This window comes from Artibeus jamaicensis, unplaced genomic scaffold, assembly GCF_021234435.1.
Source record: "Artibeus jamaicensis isolate MK-2021 breed Jamaican fruit bat unplaced genomic scaffold, CSHL_Jam_final contig_1128, whole genome shotgun sequence".
NCBI lineage: Eukaryota > Metazoa > Chordata > Mammalia > Chiroptera > Phyllostomidae > Artibeus > Artibeus jamaicensis.
In genome coordinates this window covers 1,519,895-1,539,079 of record NW_026521220.1, presented here as the reverse complement: position 1 = coordinate 1,539,079, position 19,185 = coordinate 1,519,895, and the positions used below count along the sequence as shown (strand labels likewise).

At 54.2% G+C, this 19,185-nt stretch overlaps 3 protein-coding genes across 4 annotated transcripts in view; 2 read left to right on the top strand and 1 right to left on the bottom strand.

Moving 5' to 3' along the window:
* The window catches only part of UBE2L3 (ubiquitin conjugating enzyme E2 L3), a 52,219-nt gene extending 47,166 nt beyond the window's left edge, over positions 1-5,053 (top strand). For both annotated transcript variants that reach the window (XM_037131470.2, XM_053664680.1), the window contains one exon: positions 2,562-5,053. In XM_037131470.2, coding sequence (XP_036987365.2) covers positions 2,562-2,716 — 155 coding nt within the window. In that variant the 3' untranslated portion in view covers positions 2,717-5,053. The remainder of the gene's footprint in view (positions 1-2,561) is intronic.
* A 2,746-nt stretch (positions 5,054-7,799) lies between these two features.
* Positions 7,800-9,795, bottom strand: YDJC (YdjC chitooligosaccharide deacetylase homolog). The gene is made up of 5 exons (XM_037131485.2): positions 9,611-9,795; positions 9,356-9,515; positions 9,058-9,157; positions 8,781-8,958; positions 7,800-8,562 (listed from the first exon to the last, which is right to left on the bottom strand). The coding sequence occupies exons 1-5, from the start codon at positions 9,772-9,774 to the stop codon at positions 8,193-8,195; spliced, it is 972 nt and encodes a 323-aa protein (XP_036987380.2). The 5' UTR covers positions 9,775-9,795; the 3' UTR covers positions 7,800-8,192.
* A 2,825-nt stretch (positions 9,796-12,620) lies between these two features.
* Positions 12,621-17,311, top strand: CCDC116 (coiled-coil domain containing 116). The gene is made up of 4 exons (XM_037131495.2): positions 12,621-12,756; positions 13,898-14,461; positions 14,578-15,144; positions 16,314-17,311. The coding sequence occupies exons 1-4, from the start codon at positions 12,685-12,687 to the stop codon at positions 17,007-17,009; spliced, it is 1,899 nt and encodes a 632-aa protein (XP_036987390.2). The 5' UTR covers positions 12,621-12,684; the 3' UTR covers positions 17,010-17,311.
* Positions 17,312-19,185: the final 1,874 nt, after the last annotated feature.

The following is a 19,185-nucleotide window of genomic DNA, read 5'->3' as shown; positions in this document are numbered from 1 at the left end:
TAGTAATATCTCCATAGTAAGAAACCGAAAGCCTGAGTATCCCTAACAGAGAGTGAGCAGGAAAACTTGAAAACTCATCAGGGCCCGGCCCCCGCATCTGCCCCACAGCATTCAATCCTGTGGGGGTCCTGAAACGCTAATGAAGTAGCAGTTCTGCTACAGAACCATTTCTGATCTTGGAAAAAGATCAGAAGCCACCTATTTATGTTCTCAAACCCCAAAAGAGGAAAGATCTTTGCCGGAGGATGTGATCAAGCTCCTTACAGTGTGCAGACTGGAAACAGCCGGGCAACAGACAGGTGTGTTTCGGAGGAGAGAGAAAAAGCAGGGTTTCTTAGAGTAAAGAGTTCATTTCTGAGAAGAATCAGTCCTGCATCTTAGGGTAAAGATTGGTCCAGAAAGGTGATTGTTAGATGCCCGATGCTCCGGACAGTGGAACAACTTCTTCTGGAAGTTATTTGGGATGTCACCTGAAGGTTTGATGTACCTCCAGGCGTTGACACAGCGATTGATGGGCATCCAGGTGTTGGCATAAGTGCAGAAGTTTAAGACTGGTTAAGGCGAGCCTCATACCTCAGCATACTTTAATAATTTAGCAACATGAACACAGTGACTCCATATTATTTCTTCACTCTATTCTTTAATGCTATAAGTAGCACATAAGGAAAGTGGAGCAGTCTTACGTCTGAATGAGGAGTGGAGAATCTTGGTGTGCACTAAAGCAGTGTGGCCAGGGAGCTGAGGGCTGTGCGTTAGAGCAGCGGTGAAGGTGCCGCTGGGAATAGTGTCTGGTCAGGTGTGGTTTCTTCCCCAGGCTGGGCAGGAGGAGGCCTGAGGTGCTTATTGTAATGTTTGTCTGAGACCATCCAACCAGGAATGCCTTGTCCTGTTGATGCTTGCCTTCTGTTTATGGCAAGTATTTTCCAGTTGAGTTACTAATGTTTACTTTCCTCTAAAATATATACAAAAAAGTGAAATCTTAAAAATATATTAAGTAAGTTATCGTTTTGGCTATATGTGGATATATGGCAAACAGTGGAATACCAGTGGTTGAAGTTGAGGAAATAGGAATAAGCAAAACAGCTTTATTATTGCTTTTTCTCAGGTATGTAAGAATGAAATATAGGAGGGTACATTTTGCAATAAAAGAGACAAAAATACTTCCACAGTGTGCTTTTTCTTAGAGATAATACAGATAGCATGCTGGGGGCAGGGGGGCGGCGGTGGAGGTTAGCAGAGAGATTGCGGGTGGCCCTGGCCTACAGAGTCACTTCTAGGCCTTTCACCCCTGCTTGCTACTCATAGTCCACCCTCCTTGCCCAGCCATCCTTCCTCCTTACTCAGCCCTGTGGAGCCACCCTTCCTTGCTTTTACCCCATTGCCTCACCTGTGCCCACTGTGGTCACAAGAACCCTTGATTGCCTCTGTCTCACCTGGTAACATCAGTAGGCCAGGTGAGTGGCACGTGGCGTTTGGCCACCTGGACAGGAGCACTTTGTGCCGTTCCCCTCACTCAGCATGGTGCTGTTGACTGCTTTTGTCTTTGTCCGTGACTGAGCCAACACTAGCATTTAAATCCATTCCTTATAATGTTGGCCTGGAAAGCATGGTTCCCTGATAAAGGAATCTGTGGCATTGGCAGTCCAGAGGAGAGATGCCTTTGTGCTAGGAATGTGCCAGTGATGGAGCGCAGCATTCTAGAGGTACTGGTCCTGATGGGGCCAGGGGATAAGAGGAAGTGTGTGTGAGAAGGTGTGTTGGCTGCATGCACCCCACTTCTGAGGGGGCCTGTGCTCTGGGACCTTCCCTACTTCCCTCAGTCTCCCTCCAGCACCTTCAGTTCCCTCGAGGTTCTTCTGTCCCAGGGCTCACCTTTCAGTGCATCTAGGGCTTACTGCTCTTCAGAAGATCATTGTAGAACCCATCCCAAGCCATCAGGGAAATTTGTTGTGACCTCTGCCTCTGGATGGACAGCGTGATGCCACTGGGGGGGGGGGGTTGAACCCCCAGTGGTTAGACAGGGGGGTCAAATGAACCTTTCTCAGCTGGTTCAGAAGCTCCTTGGGGTCTTCCAGGGTGGACTCACTATGCACTTAGGCAATGCAGGCCTGTCGTGCACCCTTCATTGTCAAACTCGTTGAAACTACCCTGAACTGAGCACAGTTCTGGAACACACCACTCAGCCCTTGCCCTGGGGAAGATTTGTGCACGCATGTGTGAGAGAGAAGAGGGACTGCGTGTGTCAGGCTTGAAGTCTCCAAAGTTTGGGAGAGGGAGGGGGGAGACTGGGGCCTGGGGCTCCCCCGGGTATTAATTCGGGAAGGTCCCCAGAGGAGGGGGAAGAGGCATCAGTCACTCTGAGCATGTACCCACTGTTGACTGTTTGTTGTCTGTCCCCTTCTCCTAATTATAAGTGCTGCTGGTTGGAATTTTGGATGCATCGGAGGCTGCTTTGTCTTTGAAGCACATAGCTGTAAATCAGTGTTAGAGTCAGTGCCTGTCTTGCCTGGGCGCTCTCTGAGACCATTGTAACCAGCAGTGCCTTCTCCTTTTCTTGGCAGTAATCCAGTCCCTCATAGCACTGGTGAACGACCCCCAGCCCGAGCATCCTCTTCGGGCTGACCTAGCTGAAGAATACTCTAAGGACCGTAAAAAATTCTGTAAGAACGCTGAAGAGTTTACAAAGAAATATGGGGAAAAGCGACCTGTGGACTAAAATCTGCCGCGATTGATCCCAGCGAGTGTGAGCAGAGACCCGAGCAGTGCATTCAGACACCTTGCAAAGCAGGACTCTGTGGGAAATTGACACGTGCCACCGCCTGGCGTTCGCTTGTGGCAGTTACTAACTTTCTACAGTTTTCTTAATCAAAAGTGATATAGGTAACCTGTAAAGAAAGGATTAAAAATTTAAGATGTTCTAGTTCTGCTCTCTTTGTTTTAAAAATCACTGCTTCAATCTACTCTAAAAGAATGGTGTTTCTTTTCTTGGTCCAAATTTATCCAAAATCTTCAATTTACATTTAGACCTTAAGGTTTAACATGAAATGTTGTGGTTCCCTTTCTGTCCCTGCCCTTGCAACTCTCACTTTCTCGCCTTCAGTTTATGTTTCACTTATTCCCTCCCCAGACCCAGGCCCTGTCTCCTCCACAAAGGGGAAGAGGCAGTTCTGTCCAGTCTGGTGGCTTCTCTTCTATGTTGCACTGCCCAGTGTGGGAGTTTGTTCAAATTCTGCTAGTTCCAATTTATAACATCCTTTTTTAAAAATTTAAAAACAAGCAAACTATCACCACCACCCCCCAAAAAAGCTGTGAAAAGGGAGGCCCAGCTCTTATGTAAAAACCTGGCCAATGTTACCACAATAACGTGGATTAAGTGGCAACCCATGTCTGTGTGTGTGACTGAACTCCAGCCTGGCCCGGCCTGCCTGGGAAAACCCTGCAACATCAGGTCTGCCGCCACCCCAGGGGAGGGCCTGCCAGCCAGAGGACACTGCACTTGTGCAAGGAATTTCTCATCAGAGAGGCTCCTGAGGTCGAAGATTGGCGCTCCTCCTTGCAGCCATTTTAGAAGATGTGTTGGTCATTGCAGACAACGCTAAAGCCAGAAGGTCATTTGCAATCGCATGGTCAGCTGTCAGCAGGCTCCATCCGAATGTGCCACAGAGCTCGCTCTCCAACTCCTCAGTGCAGCAGCCCCAGCTCGGCCCGCCCTCAGCATGGCTGGACTCCGCAGGGTTGGAACTGGCAGGACGCGACTGTAGCCAGCACCAGTCTGGGGTCCCTGGAGCCCCGCTGGCCTCTTTCAGAGCAGCGGGCAGGGCCAACCCCGCCCAGCCTGGGAACAGGACGGCCTTCCCTCTCCCTCCGGACTCACAGCCTTTGCAGAGTCAAGCTCCACTTGAAGCTCACTCAGTAATATCCTTTACATGTGTTTTATATTGTTTTGACTGCCTTTTTTTGTAGAAATAAAAATTGACCTTAGAATTTATCCTCAGATGAACTTGTCAGGATTTGAATGTTAATGTCTTTTTCAAAGGAAGTGGGATTGTCCCTGAACTAGTGGAGAACACATGTAGCTGACACCCAGAGGGAGTCACCAGCTCCGTTTCGGCCACTGGTGGCTTCACTTCTTGGCTCTCCAGGGCACTAGATTCAGTGGAGAAATGGCTTAAACCAACTTTGCTCTGTTTTAATTTTAGTTCTAAAACTTGAGATCTTTCCAGGGCTTATGGCCTGGGAGACAGCTTGGTTTAGTGTGCAGAAACGGGAGCAACAGGAGGTTTGGCAGCGCGATGCTGTGTAGTCGTCCGGGTTTGTCCGTGATTCAGCTTCTCTAGTCCTCCATACTCATGGGATAGGTTCTGGCGACTCCTGTAGGCGCAGGAGAGCGGGGCCAGCATTTCCACGTGTCTCTTCATTAGCAGAAAGGTGACGATGGACTTTATTTCCCTCACACACAGATTTGTAATAAAATGCCAATTCTTTCAGAAGCTGTCCATATAAGCCACCATCATTGCTTCTCTGAATCCAGAATTATTGTCACTCTTGGCAACAGTCCCACTGCTTCGTGTTTCTACAAGCATAGTTCTGCCTGCCTGTCACCCCTCACTTCTCTGTTCACTGCCGGAGGTACCTTTGTCAAACTGGCAGCCCTTCAGGGTACTCTCAGCCCTGGCATTGTACCCCACCATTTGCCCCGGTTGGGACAGGCCTGGCCGTGGGAGGGAGAGCAAGGCCATAGGTGGTCCCTTCCTAAGGCCTGAGTGGCTTGCTCCATCCAACCTGGAGCAGTTCGGTGGTCGCCAAGCCCTCGGGGCAGGCTTTGAGCACGCTGGTGCCCTGGCAGCACCACAGCCAAACAGCTGGGTCCTCTGGGGAAGGGGAGGGCTGTCACCACTGACCTGAGCCCACTCAGGAATTTACTCCTGCCTGAACGGAACCAAAATGGGCCGGGTCCTCACCCTCCTCCCTGCCCCCTATGGCAGAGAATAGGCTTTCTAAGATGCTGCGATCCCGTTCTGCTGCCCTTAATAAACACGCTCTCCAACACGGACTTGGTTGTGTGGGTTTCTTCCTTACTGGCAGTGGCAGTGCCAGGGGCCCGTGTTCTCGGAGGTGTGGGAGGGGGGCGGGGGCCTCTGGTCTCCCAGTTTCTGCCTGCTTCTCTCTCCGCAAGCCCAGCCACTGAAAGAGGCTCAGAGGCCTTCCCGGAAGGGAGCAGGAAAGGCTTAAGGTCCAGAATATTGGGGTCTTCAGAGGGACCCCTTGGGTGTCTCAGAAGGGGACAGCCCCTGTAGGTGTGTGCATCACTTCAGTCCTGTCGGCTCCAGCAGAGTGGGATTGTCCACACTGGGAGAAGCAAGCAGGCTGGCTGGTCCCGGAAATAATGAGGGTGTCACTAGGCCATTTTCTGAAAGGGTTCCACGCAGAAACCCCATGAGTGCCCAGGACAGTGGGTTGCTGAGGCACTGATTCAGCCCAGGGCCGTGACACTATTTTTTGATCAGCCAAGTTCCTTGCCTGTAAATGCAACCAGTGGAGACCAGGCCTGCCCTGTCAGCCAAGTTGGCGGGTTTCTGGGAGGGAAGATTTTACCTGGGGTGTCAACGTTACAGGGAAGCAAGGAGTAGGCCGGTGCTCTTCCTTCTCCCAGCACTACCCTCTGTAAGCTCAGGACGGCCCTGTGGACACCATTATTCCTATTTTTACAGAATGGGGAACTGGGCCTCCGCGACTGCCAGGGTGCGTGGCCTGTGGTTTTACAGTCTGGCTCCTGCTGCGCTCCACCGTACGTCCCTCTGAGCCCAGGCACAGCCACATTCCACCCCTCCCCGAAGCCAGAGGCCTGCAAGACCCCTCAGCTTCCTGAACCTTGAAGCTGCCATTTTCTTGCCTGCAGTTTTAATTGTTCAGCTTGAAATATGCACCTACTTCATCACTCTAGTGCCCATTGCAGCCTGGCTTCTGTCACCCTCTAGCCCCGAGGGCCTCAGGATTTCCTCAGGGTCAGGTCCATAGGCTGGTGGCCTCGGCCCTGTTCTTTCTACACTTGGCAGCACCTGCATGCCCCACCCCGCAGGGCAGCCACCTGACCCGGTGGGAGGCAAAGCCAGAGCTTGAGGGAGTTCTTCCTGCCCATCCAAATTGGCTTCTCGATCCTTCATGCAACAAGGAGGGGTGGCAGCTACCTGAGGGCCGGAGCTGAAGCAGGGACTTCAGCACAGTGCCTGGCCCAGGCAGTACTCGGTAACAGCCAATCCTGGGTGGTTAGAAGTGGTTTTTTGTTTGTTTTAAAGATGTCTTGGATGGTTTTTTAAAAAAGATTTTATTTGTTTATTTTTAGACATTAGGGGAAGAGAGGGAGAGAAACATCATTGTGTGGTTGCCTCTTGCATGCCCCCACACTGGAGACCTGGCCTGCAACCCAGACATGTACCCTGGCTGGGAATCGAACCAACGACCCTTTGGTTCACAGGCCGGAGCTCAGTCCAGTGAGCCACACCAGCCAGGGCTGGAAGTGTTTTGCTTGCAGACTATGCTCCTGGGGGTACCATGTGGTTCTCAAGACAGTCAGACTAAAACATACTACCCACTACTGCGGAAGCCATAACCAAGGTCCTGGAAGGGGATTCTAAAACACTGGGCTGGGCCCTCATCTCTGCTCATGCGCCTCTCCCTCCCACAGTTTCATCTAGCGTCTACAGATTTCCAAGTGTCCCTCCTGCCCACCCACATCTGCCCTGAGCCTGAGAGCCACACAGCCAGCTGCCTCCTCTTAGAACAGCAGAATCCCCCTCGAGGAAGGTGCTCCTGTGCCAGCAGGCTACCTGCAGGTCACCCCTGCTAGCTCCAGCCAACAGCCTGCAGGAGTGTGGTCAGACCCCAGTGGACTGAGGCAAAGAGGTGAAGGCAAGGCAACAGGAGGGACCAAACTCCCAGTGACCAGTTTATAGCCGTGAATGAAAGGTAGGAGGAAAGGGGCTGTACCTAGAAGAGTCAAGGTCTAGGGAAGGTTAAGATGGAAGATGGAACCAGAAAGGGGGGCTGAAGCCATAATCCGGGATGGGGTCACGGGTGGATGGAGGCAGAAAGGGTGGAGATTCCCCACCTTGAGAAAGCTGAATGGCCATCAAGGCTGCCTAGGCCAGGAGAAGGCTCTGTTGGCACCTGATTCCATGCCTGACATAGTGCATGGCAAATACATGAACAGGTAGCTTCAAACCCCTGTTCTACCACTCCCACCATTATTAGGTCTGTTAAGTAGGGACATTAGTGCCTGCACATAAGCAGTTTCACATGAGACAAGGAGGGTCACATGATGTTCCATCTGCCTTTCCATCCCCCAGAGCAGGTCAGGACTCCCTGTGCTTCCAAGAACTTCTTCCCCTTCCCCAACTGCTCCGCTCCCCACATCTGGTCCAGGCTCAGGGCATCCACACAGCACCAGGGCCCATTGGGAATCCGGCCTCCTAAATAAATATTGAGATAATGCACCTCTCTAAAAACAGCCAGACGAGCCCTGGCTGGTGTAGCTCGGTGGATTGAGTGCGAGCCTGCGAACCAGAGTATCGCGGTTTGATTCCCAGTCAGGGCACATACCTGGGTTGCAGGCTAGTTCCCAGCAGGGGACACATGAGAGGCAACCATACATTGATATTTCTCTCCCTCTCTCCTTCCCTTCCCCTCTAAAGATAAATAAATAAAAATATTTAAAAAATAAAAATAGCCAGATGAGATATTCTCCTCCCCCTACACTCCCCAAAGAAGAATAAAACATAAGCATGAGCAAAATGAGACAGTAGAGTTTGTTTTATTTTATATATCTTCTCTGGAATAGTGACCAGGTTTGCACCCTGAAGTTGTTTTTGTCAGTTTGTGTGTCTGTGAAGGTTTTCTGGGCAGTAGTAATCTCTCACCACTATACCTAAAAAAAATGTTTACATGGAAATGTGAAGAGCCCAAAATGCTTGGCAAGCCCCAGGCCAAGATGTCACAGGCCCAATCTCCTGCAGCCAAGAGCGCTTCCGGAAGCTGTGGCTACACTCTACAAGTCATGAGGACCTGGGCATAGAGATGGCATCATTCTGCCCAGGGAAGCCAGGGCCCACTCTAGGGCTTAATTCTGGGCTGTGCCAAAGCTCAGCTCTTGCCCCCTTCCTGAGTGCTGGGGCGTTAGTTCTTGGCTGTCAGCATCACAGCTGAGAGGACTCCAGGAAGGTTTCCAGAGTGGCTTCGCCAGGGACCCCTTCCCTGGGTCTCTTGGAGTCTAGGTCATGGAGGGCACAGACCTGCACACCATCCTGGGCAAGCCGGGTCTGCAGTGTGGGTTCCGTGAGGATACGCAGCTCATGCAGCCGCTCCCAAGAGCAGGAAAAGGCATCAGGGCCCTCACCGCATCCTCCAGCTGGCGGCACACTGGGGTAGCCTGGGTGGGTCATCAGCTCGGCGGTCAGGCAGTGGCCTGTGGGTGTACCTTCCAGGGCCCGAGCCAGGGCCCCTGACACTCGATGAGCTGACATATGCCGGCCGCAGGTGCTCAGGCCCACGAAGATATCGGTCCACCTGTGGATACCCAGGCATCAGAGCAGGGACCAGCAGGACAGCGATGGGTAGGGCTAGGCTGAGGACAGACGGATCAGAGGTGGAGCCACTGTTGATGGAAGCCTGACTCCCTTCGATGTTGAGAAGCGGACTCAGCTGGCCTTTTGCACAGCCAGCTGGACCCACTGGGACCTGGGCCAGGCAGGGAACGGCACCGCTGTGGGGGAGGGGAGGCTCACCTTAGGCCTCTGCGGGAAAAGGGACCCACAGCTGCCCGGGCGTCACGCTCCACCGCGCAGGCAAAGGCACGCGCCGGCGCCTCGAGCCAAGTACAGCTGCCCAGTCCGCGCTCCAGAGGCAGCCGAGTGAAGAGCACCCCGTGGGCCTGCAGTGCCTCTGCAAACACCTGACACACGCCTGCGGGCGGGTGCCGTGGTCAGGGCGGAGCGCGTCTCCCTGCTTGGGAGCACCTCCCACCTCACCTGGGCACACAGCCCCCTGCCTGGGACCACCAACCTGGGAGCACGTGAACGTGCTGATGCCCGTCCACATGAGTGGGTTTCCTGCCCAGTAATTCCTGGAAGCGGCACAGCTGGGCCTCCAGCTCTTCCCGCACCTGGAAGGTGAGGGCAATTGGCACCTTAAACGTCCGGAAGCAGCTACTGAAGAGAACCCCTCCCTAAGTCAGCGTGTGACCGCTCCAGAGTTGGAATCCGCAAGCACCCAGCCTCGGCTCCCACCCGTTTGCGTCAGGGAGCCCTCGGGGTGGAGCCTTGGTGGGAGGGGTCCTCCTCCCGCAGCCGCGCCTCCGCACCTGGGACAAGGCCACATCTCCGGCCGCTAAGGCCTCCCGAAATCCCATCTTGCCAAGGAAGAAGCCTTCGGGCCCGAGCAGCGAGGAGGCACCGCGGCGAGCCGGGCCCACCGGGCGGCCCTCGGACAGGTTGGCGTGGAGTCCGATGGGGATTTGATGCCTGAGGGCAGAAAGCGGCGGGAGTACTGGCGGCCACGGAGCGGAGTGGCGATGACCGAAGCCCTCCCTAAGGCTCTGTAGGGGGACCCTCCTCACCTGCGAGACAGCTCCGCAGCACTCTCCGCCGCCGCGCCGTTGACCAGTAGAGACACACTGGTCACAGCCCCGGAGAGAAAAGCCTCTACGATGCCCTCATCCCGCCGCGGGCAGTAACCAAAGTCGTCCGCGGTGACCACCAGCTGCACGCGAGGCCAAGACATCCTTTTCCTCCGCCTGAGGCTGGGACGTGAGGGGAGTGGACTAAACAGTCCAGGCCCCGCCCCTATACGCTCACACGAGTCCCGCCCGCACTTCACCTTTGTTCTTGCCACCTAGCGGTCCGCGGTAGCCCTGCAACGACCTCCCACCTCCACCCAGCGTGCTGGATCCAACCTAAGTTGACCAGGGCTATTGCAAAGAGAAACTTCCAGAGACTGCAGACTTATTATGAAAAACACAGGAAAGATAACTTGAAGAAAGAAATCTCAACCTTTCCAGAGATTAGTGCTGTTAACTTTCTGGGTGTAGTGTCCTTCCAGTATTCTAAGCAAACAGACACACCCAATTCCTCTTCTCCCAATTTTTGAGAAATAGTAATTGAATCAGTGTTACCTAATTCTTGTGTTGTTTCATTTTTTTATAGTGACTATGAACTTTTTAATGCTTTTATTAGCTTTTTTTTTTTGTCCTCACTCAAGGACTTTTTTTTTTTCATTACTTTTAGAGAAAGAGGAAGAGAGAGAAACATGGATTGGTTGCCTCCCATATGCCCTGACTGGGGATTGAACCCTCCACCCAGGCACGTGGAGTGGCCCAAATCAAACCCTCAAACTTTTGGCTGCCGGATGCTCCAACAAACTGAGCCACACTAGTCAGGGTTTTATTAGCTCTTTATGTTTCTTTTTTCAAATTGCCCATTTGTCTTTACTGATTTTTCTTTCTTTTTAATTTTTTAAAAGATGTTATTTTTAGAGAGAGAGGAAGGGAGGGAGAGAGGGAGAGAATCATCAGTGTGTGGTGCCGCTCATGTGTCCCCTCGTGGGGACCAGGCCCACAACCCAGGCATGTGCTCTAACTGGGAATCGAGCTTGTGACCCTTTGGTTCACAGGCAGGCACTCAATCCACTGAACCAGACCAGCCAGGGCTGTCTTTTATGGATTTTTCTAAGAGGAGTCTTTTTTTGTGGTTTGTAAAAGCTCTAAACAATAAGAAAATGAAAGAAAACATGTAATGCCAATCACTTCATTTGCAAAAGCACTAACCCCTGCTTCCACCTCTTAATTTTTACATTCAGACTGCTCTTTTTCTCTGTGGGCCAGAGAAGCTTTCCCTACCCATGACTATACAAATACAATCATGTCACATGGTTGACATGATGTAGCTGTCCTGAATGTCCCAAGGGGCATGCAGTATTTGCGTTCAGCCTATGACATCAGTGATATCATTTCTGTTTACCAATTTGTTTTACAGATAAAAACTAAGCTAGAGAAGGGAAGTTTCTTGCCCAAAGTGACCCTGCCAGAAGTAGTGGAGCTGGGACTAGATCCAAAGCTCTGAGGCTGCATGTGGGTCTGCTCTGGTCCTGCAGGCCCTGGCTGCCCCCCTGGGTCAGGGGCAGAGATGACAAAGCCAAGTTTGAGGATAACAAATAATAGCAACTCCTATGAGGGCAGTGTAAGAATTGGAGACCTCAAAGGGTTCACCAAGCTCTTGGCATAAGAACTGTTGTGATTGTGCCAATCAAATGTGATTGTTACATCATCGGACTTCAATCAACCATCACTCTTTGTTAGGAAGATGATCCTGGAAAGGCTTTCAAAGGTCCTGAGTGTCTGAAGATTGGAAGGAGAAAGTTAACATTTATTGAGTATCTATTCTAATACTATTAGTGGTATTAGAAATATTAGAGATTAGGGGTGAGTGCTTCGGTTCCCACCCCCAAGGAGCTCCATCTGGTGGACAAATAAGTAACAACAAGCGTGTGGCAGAATCTGGGATGGGATTTGCGGTCATTGTGTATGCCAAGGAAGGGTGAACCTTTTGGGAAGGCTTCTCTAAAGAGGTGGTATCTGGGAGGGGGACTGCATGAGGAGTTTACCGGTCAGAGGGGGAGAGGATATAAAGCTATGCAGGGACATAGTGGGGTGCGGTGTGAAAATGTAATCTTCATACTACCATGTGGAAGGACATTCAGCTCCATTTACAGAGGAGGAGGAGAGGATTAGAGAGGTTGAGTCACACAGGAGGGGAACAGAAGAGCTAGGAATTTAAGGTAGGTCTGTGGTTTAGAGGCAGGACTCTTTCCACTGAGCTCAGGGAGAATGCAGAATGGGGAGGGCTCAAGACAGACCCGGGCGTTGTCCACATTGGGTGAGGGGAGGATACTGGAAAGCAAGAGGCCCAGGACAATGCAGGGACCGGAGAGAAGCTGAAGAAGATGCCTGTGTCTCTACAGGGACTGGTTTTTGTCCTTTAGGCCCCCCCTCAGAGCAAATGTGGAATGAGAATCAGAACCTCTCTCTCTGGGCTCTGAATGTTGCGAGGCTGAAGAAATGAGGGAGGAGCCAATGTGGGCCCCGCCCATCACCTTTGTGTCGGGGGGAGCGCTAGAGAATGAGCTCCCGTTGAGAGCCAATCAGCGTACCGCATGCAAATAAGCACGCCGGGAGGATTTGGGGTGACCCCAAGGCAAAGTGTCCCTGCCCCCTGGAGGGCGCAGATCGCACTGGCTGGTGTCGAGTGATGTGCAGACTCTCGTGAGCGGGTGGGCTCTGGTCCAGGGACAGATGCCAGGATGACCGGGGTCTAGAAAAGGAGAAGGTCTGAGAGGGTCAGAGACAGGACGCAGACGTCCTCGGGCATCTCACCCCTACAACTCGGCACAGATGTATGGGTAGATGTCCAGAGGACTCGAGCAGAAAAAGGGTCAGCCGCATGAGGTGTATGGAATGGGGAGAGCAAGGAACCTGGGGACCCCTGGGCCCCTGGCACAGTGTCCAACAGGCAGATGGAGTGTTGAACACTAGGGAAACTCTCACTCCATGTCCTCGCCCGGTGCAGAAAGGAATCCGCAGCTGCACACAGAACTGAAGAGAGAGGAGGCTGGCAGTGGACCCTGGGTACCCACATCATGACCAGCTGTCGCCACCATTCAGGATACCTGGCAGATGATGAGGCCGGCCACACCCCATACCTGTCCCGGGTATGTGCCCAACAGAGCCTGACTCTGGGGCCCGACCAACCCCATCATGTTCCTCACCAGCTCTGGTGCCCCAGATCACAACCATCCTCCTCCCCTCCCCTCCCTCCCCTCCCCTCCCCTCCCCTCCCTCCCCTCCCCTCCCCTCCCCTCCCCTCCCCTCCCCTCCCCTCCCCTCCCCTCCCCTCCCCCCCCCTCCCCTCCCCCTCCCCCTCCCCCTCCCCTCCCCTCCCCTTCCTCTTTTTTTAAGAATATTTTATTTATTTATTTTTCGAGAGAGGGGAAGGGAAGGAGAAAGAGTGGGAGAGAAATATCAATGTATGGTTGCCTCTCATGTGTCCCCTGCTGGAAACTGGCCTGCAACCCAGGCATGTGCTCTGACTGGGAATCGAACCTCGATACTCTGGATCACAGGCCCGAGCTCAATCCACTGAGCTATGCCAGCCAGGGCTTCCTTTCTCTTTTTAACATCACTTTCTCACTTCCTATTGATTTCCCCTCTGGGCCTCTTACTGATGTCCTTAAGGAATGACCCTCAGGAGTGACTACTGCTCTGACCCCCTTGGGCCCTAGACATGCTCAATTTCATCCAGTGTCCCCTGACTACAAGTGGCCTGGGAGGGGCTTCATGGACTGGGCTCCCAAGTGGGATCAAGGAGTCTACTCAGGGCTTGGGACTGAAATCACAGAAGTGGCCGTGGAGTGTGCAGAGCTCCGGACCACAGGTGGTTCGTGCAGCCCAGCAGCGTAACAGCCCTGGCCTGCTCTCCAGACAGATGAGGAGCCCAAGTAGGATCCAGAGGGGTTTTGCGATTACCTACTCACACCCTGTGTGAGGACGGAAGTGGGCTTTCAGGCTCCCAGGCCAAGACTTGCGTCTGTGAAATGTACATATCAGGGAAGCTTCAGAGCAACCCTAAGTGAACTCCCACTCTGCAGACCAGCAAACTGGACCTCAGGATGGGCCATCGTGCCCACAGTCACATGGCTGGCAGAACCAGGGTCCAAACACAGGGCTGCCTGACTCCAAAACACATTTCCTTCCACCTCCCACTCGCCACCCAGCTCCTGGTGCTTTAGAACCCCAGAGGACCCACCCCCCTCTGGGGCATTCCTGCCCACTGTGACTTCCCTGTCTTTTCAGGTGCCGCCACCTAAGAAGCCGGCATTCCCGAAAATGGGGCAGACCTCCAGGCTGGGCCACATCCCACGCCCACCTGAGATGTGTGGCCGCTCAGGTAGTTCAGGGCTTCGCAGCCACCGTCAAAAGTTGAGGGGCCCTCGGCCCTTTGGCAGCTTCCTGGATTTCCTTGTTGAGGGCCAGGTGTTGGACAGCTTGCAGAGGGTGGTGGAGGAAGCAGCTGAGCGCATGGCTGCCATGAAGACGGAGACTGGGATGCCGCTGGTGGAGGTGCAGGACCCAGTAGAGGTGCCCACGGGTGGGCGGCGGGTGCGTTCCCGGCCCAGCCACAGCACCGTGCACCGGCACCGAGTCAAGCCCAGCCTCTGCACTGGGCACCCCAACAACTACCCATCCTGCTCCAGTTCCATGTCTGACTCACATAGCAGCGTCACAGCTGACTATTTGGGTTCCCACAGTCAAGGCAGCAACCTGAGCTGCCATGGCGTGGGCCCACTGCCACCCTTGAGGGACAGACTTTTGGAGGAGAAGAGTCTCAAACGGCTGCTGCAGCTGGAGAACAGAGGGGTGAGCGATGGCGCCTTGGCCCGGGGGGGAGGTAGGATGGAGTCCACCCCAGAGTCTGGTTCAGGCCTGGCTTGGCTGGTCCTGGACACCTCTGAGAGTCCGACCTCTCTCTCCAGAAAAGCCTGGGGCAGTCCTGCTCCCAGGGGGACTCTCTGCTATGGGACTCGTTGGGCTCAAGTTCGGGCATTCTCGCAGCGTCAGAGCCGGGTCCTGGAGAGAGAAAGCCGGTCTCCCTCCAGAGAGAGTTCAACAAGGAGATCAAGTCCTTGCTGAGCCAGCCAGAGTCCTTCAGCGTGCCTGGCTACTCTGCCCTCCGTGAGCCCCATCTGACCCTGGACTTCCTGGCCAAGCACCACCTCTTCCCTGCCCTGCAGAGTGTGATCAACCAGGCTGTGGACAAGCTCAGTGGCGCCCGCCGCCACAACGGCTGCCCTCTCTTCCCGTCAGAATGGGAGCCCAGCACAGAGCCCAATTTGGAAACTTCCAAGGAGGCCATACCCACCGAAGGGGAGGAGGAGCCCTATGATTCTCCCCCCACCACAGCCTGCAGCTACAAGATGGCTCGAAAAAAAGGCAGCAAGTCTAGAGGACGGGGCAAGCTGAAGGAATGTGGTTCTCCTATGGCTAGCGCCCAAGGGGTCACCAAATTCAGGCTCCAAGTGATACCCACAGAAGAGACCAAGGTCTGCTCACCCCACCCCAGGCAGGAGGCACCTGACCAGGGCCCCAAAGAACAGAGACAACCCATGTTCGCTTCTGGGCCCCTGAGGGGGGGCCCAGGAACCAACCAAAGGGCCCAGCCCTGGCGGAGGCTGCACCTCACCCTTCCCGGCCCGGGGACCAAGGTGGAGGTGCCCAGCCAGGCCCACCTCACCCAGGTCGAAGCTCCGCCCACCTCCCCCTGCCCTCTCTCCTCCCACTACATCTCACCGTCCACTACCTCCCCCTGTTCTCGCCACTCACCTCCTTGGAAAGAAGCTTCTCCCCATCACTCACTTCACTGTCACCGCAGACGACATCCTCATGAGTGGGACTGGGGGGGTTAAGGGCGGGGATGCCAGAGAAGGGCCCCTTCAGCCACCATTCTTTGTAGCCACTGTCATTGGCAGGTACCCATGGTTCAGGTCTCTTGCCCTGCACTGTGGAAACCACCTGAGCAAGGGACAAGCTGACGGGGCCCAGGAACCCTGGCCTAGTTACTGCTGGGTGTTATCGAAGATAAATAAAGGCTACTGTTAATTCTGGGTAATTTTTTTAACATTTGCACGTGAGTCCTGGAGACTTCCCCATGGGGGAAGAGTCCTGTCCCTTGCAGACAGCAGCCCAGAGTGCGGCCCGGCATCTTGGGTCCAGGACCCTCTGACCCTGCTGCCTTGGACAGCACTCCAGTGTATCTGGCCTGATGACAGGGAGTTGGCCAGGAAGGGCACAGAAGAGATGTAGGTGGCTTCACCCTGGTGGGGGGCCAGCACAGCCCCCGACCCTCTTCTCACCCAACAAGGCACAGGTACACTTACTTCCCTTCTCTGAACCAGGCCTGGGCCGGGCAAGAACCTGCTGGAACCTAGATTGTCCAGCTTCAGTTTGGCTGACACTGTGAGGAGGTTACCAGCCTTGGGCCTGACTGGTGTGGCCAGTGTGGTGGTGAGAGTGTGGTTAAGTGTGAGGGTTGGCTGACCTGTGCTCAGCCGTTTAGGGGGACAGCAGAGCAGATGCGACGAGGCCATACCTTTAGTGGGATGGACATGGTGTCCATGTGGGTGACATGAAGGGCGCTCTGGGTGTGAGGGGCATTGCAGGGCAGCGAGAATGGCATGACGTGTCTCCCTTTCCCTCCCTGGCTGCCGCACAGAGCCCCAACTACGAGTTCACGAAGAAGACGAGACTGCCCTCCATCTCATCCAAGTCCACAGCCCACCTGTCCAACCCCTGCCACGAGGAGCTTGTCAACTATCTGACGGAGCAGGCTGTCTCCTTGCTTGTTTGCAAGTACAAGTTTGAGACGAACCTCGCCAAGCAGCTGGGCTTCATCTCCTTTCCCATCACTGAAACACTCATGGACCTCTTGCTGGGCTTCAAGAAGGTGAAAGGCTCCCACATCTGCCTGTCTTCGGCGGTCGACTGGACCTGCCTGCTGCGAAAGCTGGAGGAGGCCCAGTGGGACCAGCAGGCGCCCCAGCAGGCGCCCCAGCAGGCATCTCAGCACGACACCTCCCATCACACTGCCTCTCACAGGAGCACTTCCCAACGCAGCGAAGAGTCCTGCTCCTCCTTGCCCAAGCCAGCTGTCACGGATCAGGGGGTGGCCAAGGGGGAGCAGCTCCACACTGAGTTGTTGGTCCCCCAGCTGCTCACCCCTCAGGAGAACAATACGGCTGAGGAGCAAGAACCCAGGAACCTCTCGGAGCCCCAGCTCTCCGTGTCTTATGGTGCTGGAGTGGTCTCCGACCCGTATGAGCAAGTGGTGGCCACGGGGGAGAGCCAGAGCAGTGAGGAGAAGGAGGAAGACAAGAACTATAAATTTGGGGGTGATGAGAGCGAGACCTAGAGAGCCCTCGAGCAGAGGCCAAGATCAGCCACTCCACAGATGGCCCTAGAGATCCCCCCAGGTCCCGCTAAGCTGAACCGAGTTCTAGATTTCCTGCTCTTCCTCCCTTCCTCCTGCTTCAGGGAAACGCTGCCCGCCCTGCCAGCCCCTGCCCTGAGCTGAGGTCAGAATGGGCTAAATGCCCACAAGGAACTCTGCTCAGCCTCTCAAGAGAGCCAACGGGGAAAATAAAGCTTCTGTCGATGGAGCACAGTTTTCTTGACCGGCACTTTCAGCCTCCCTTGCACGCGCCTGCTTACCTGCCCTCGAATAGCACCTCCAGTGGCCAGGTCTGGCTGCAGCTGGCCTTCATGACAGCTGGCAGTCCTCTGGACCCCATGACCTCACATGCTCTGTTGAACACAAATCCCTGTTCAGGGCTTTTCTCTACTTCTGTCTACTGCATCTTCCTGGCTCTTTGAGCCATCAGGGTTCCTGGTTCCCCTCCATCACAGCCCCTGTGCATCATGGCTCCTGCTTCCACAGGGCTCCTCCTCTGCCAGGGTGACTCCCTCCCTCTGACATGCCACACCTCACGTTCTGACACACACTTTCCTGCTGCTCCTACAACTACCTGTCTTCCTAATTTGTATTTCTCACCTCTAACTTCTGAAGCTGAAGGTTCCATGCCAAGCCACATGGGGGCTGCTGGTTGGTCAAGCACGGGATTGGCTGCCCCGGGTTGGTCACATGACTACCGTTTTTGCAGTGGCCCCGGACGGGACCACCCTATTCTCTCCAGAAGAGTCTGTGGGCACCGCAGGTATTATCTCCAAGGTTCTCCTGGGCCTTCTGGCCTTTCCGTGCCACAGGTCAGCACTCTCCTCCTCTCTGGCCTCCCAGGGGAGTCTGTTTTCTCCCTGATAAGGCATCTTTGCCCAGGGACCAGCTCACCTTCCCCCCTCACCTCCCTTCTCCCGTGGCTGAGAGAACATGTGGAAATGTTCTACAGTGACTCACCACATAGAAGGTAGGTCTCTCATGCCTCCTGACCGAGCCTGCCGGGAGCAGAGAGCCCAGGACTGCTTAACCCAGCCTGAGCAGGCTTTGTGGTCCATGCCTATGGACACAGCAACTGTAGAGCTTCCTCTGGAGCCAGGCAGGGAGGACCTTCCGCATAACACCCAGCCCTGTGATTCAGGGCAGAGGACTTGCTCTGCTGCACATCAGAGGAACCAGAGTCTCAAGGTGGGGGGTCAGGGACTAATTTTTCTCCACAGAGCTTTTTTGGTAAGGATCTTTTAAAGAACATGCTCAGCCCGTAAGACCCACTCCCTGAGGCCACCCACTGCTACCACCACCATAGTGTGGGGGCCACGACAGCCATTTTCATTCCCTGTTGTCGTACCATTTGGCCATAGTTGCTTGGCCATACTGGCACATCCCCAGTCCCAGCTAAGCCAGTCGGGTTCTGTCCCAGGAGCCTGCAATTGGGATGCACAGTTGGGTTCAGTTTGCACTGACGGTGTGGATGGTGAAGAGCAGCCACCTCCCACCTTCCACCTTCAGAGAGACCAGAAATCCTGGTGGCGAGAGGCAGCTAAGAAGGGGAGTCCCAAGATTCTGAGAGACAGCAGCTGCTGCGATACCCACCAGCTTCCCAGGGCCCACTGGGAGGACTTCCCAAGTCCTCGGGGAGGACCGACTATATTCTCACCCCAGCCTCAGAGGCACATGGTACTAGAGACACCTGAGCTTCAGCTCCTGTTTCAGGTGTCGCTGTGTAAGAAACCACTCTGAGACTCAGGTGGCTCCAAACCATTTGTCATCATGCTGGCTTTGTTTTTTTAATATTTATTTTTAGAGAGAGGGGACGGAAAGGAGAAAGAGTGGGAGAGAAACACCAATGTGTGGTTGCCTCTCATGTGTCCCCCACTGGGGACCCGGTCTGCAACCCAGGGATGTGCCCTGACTGGGAATCGAACCGTCAACCCTCTGCTCCACAGACCCGTGCTCAATCCACTGAGCTACATCAGCCAGGGCATGATGCTGGCTTTTTTTTTTTTTTTAAGATTTTATTTATTTATCTTTAGAGGGGAAAGGAAGGAGGAGGGAAGGTGGGTGTGTTGGGGACCAGCAGGGCGTTGGCTTTATTTTCTTATTTTATAATCCATTTCTAGAATGGGATATTTATTAT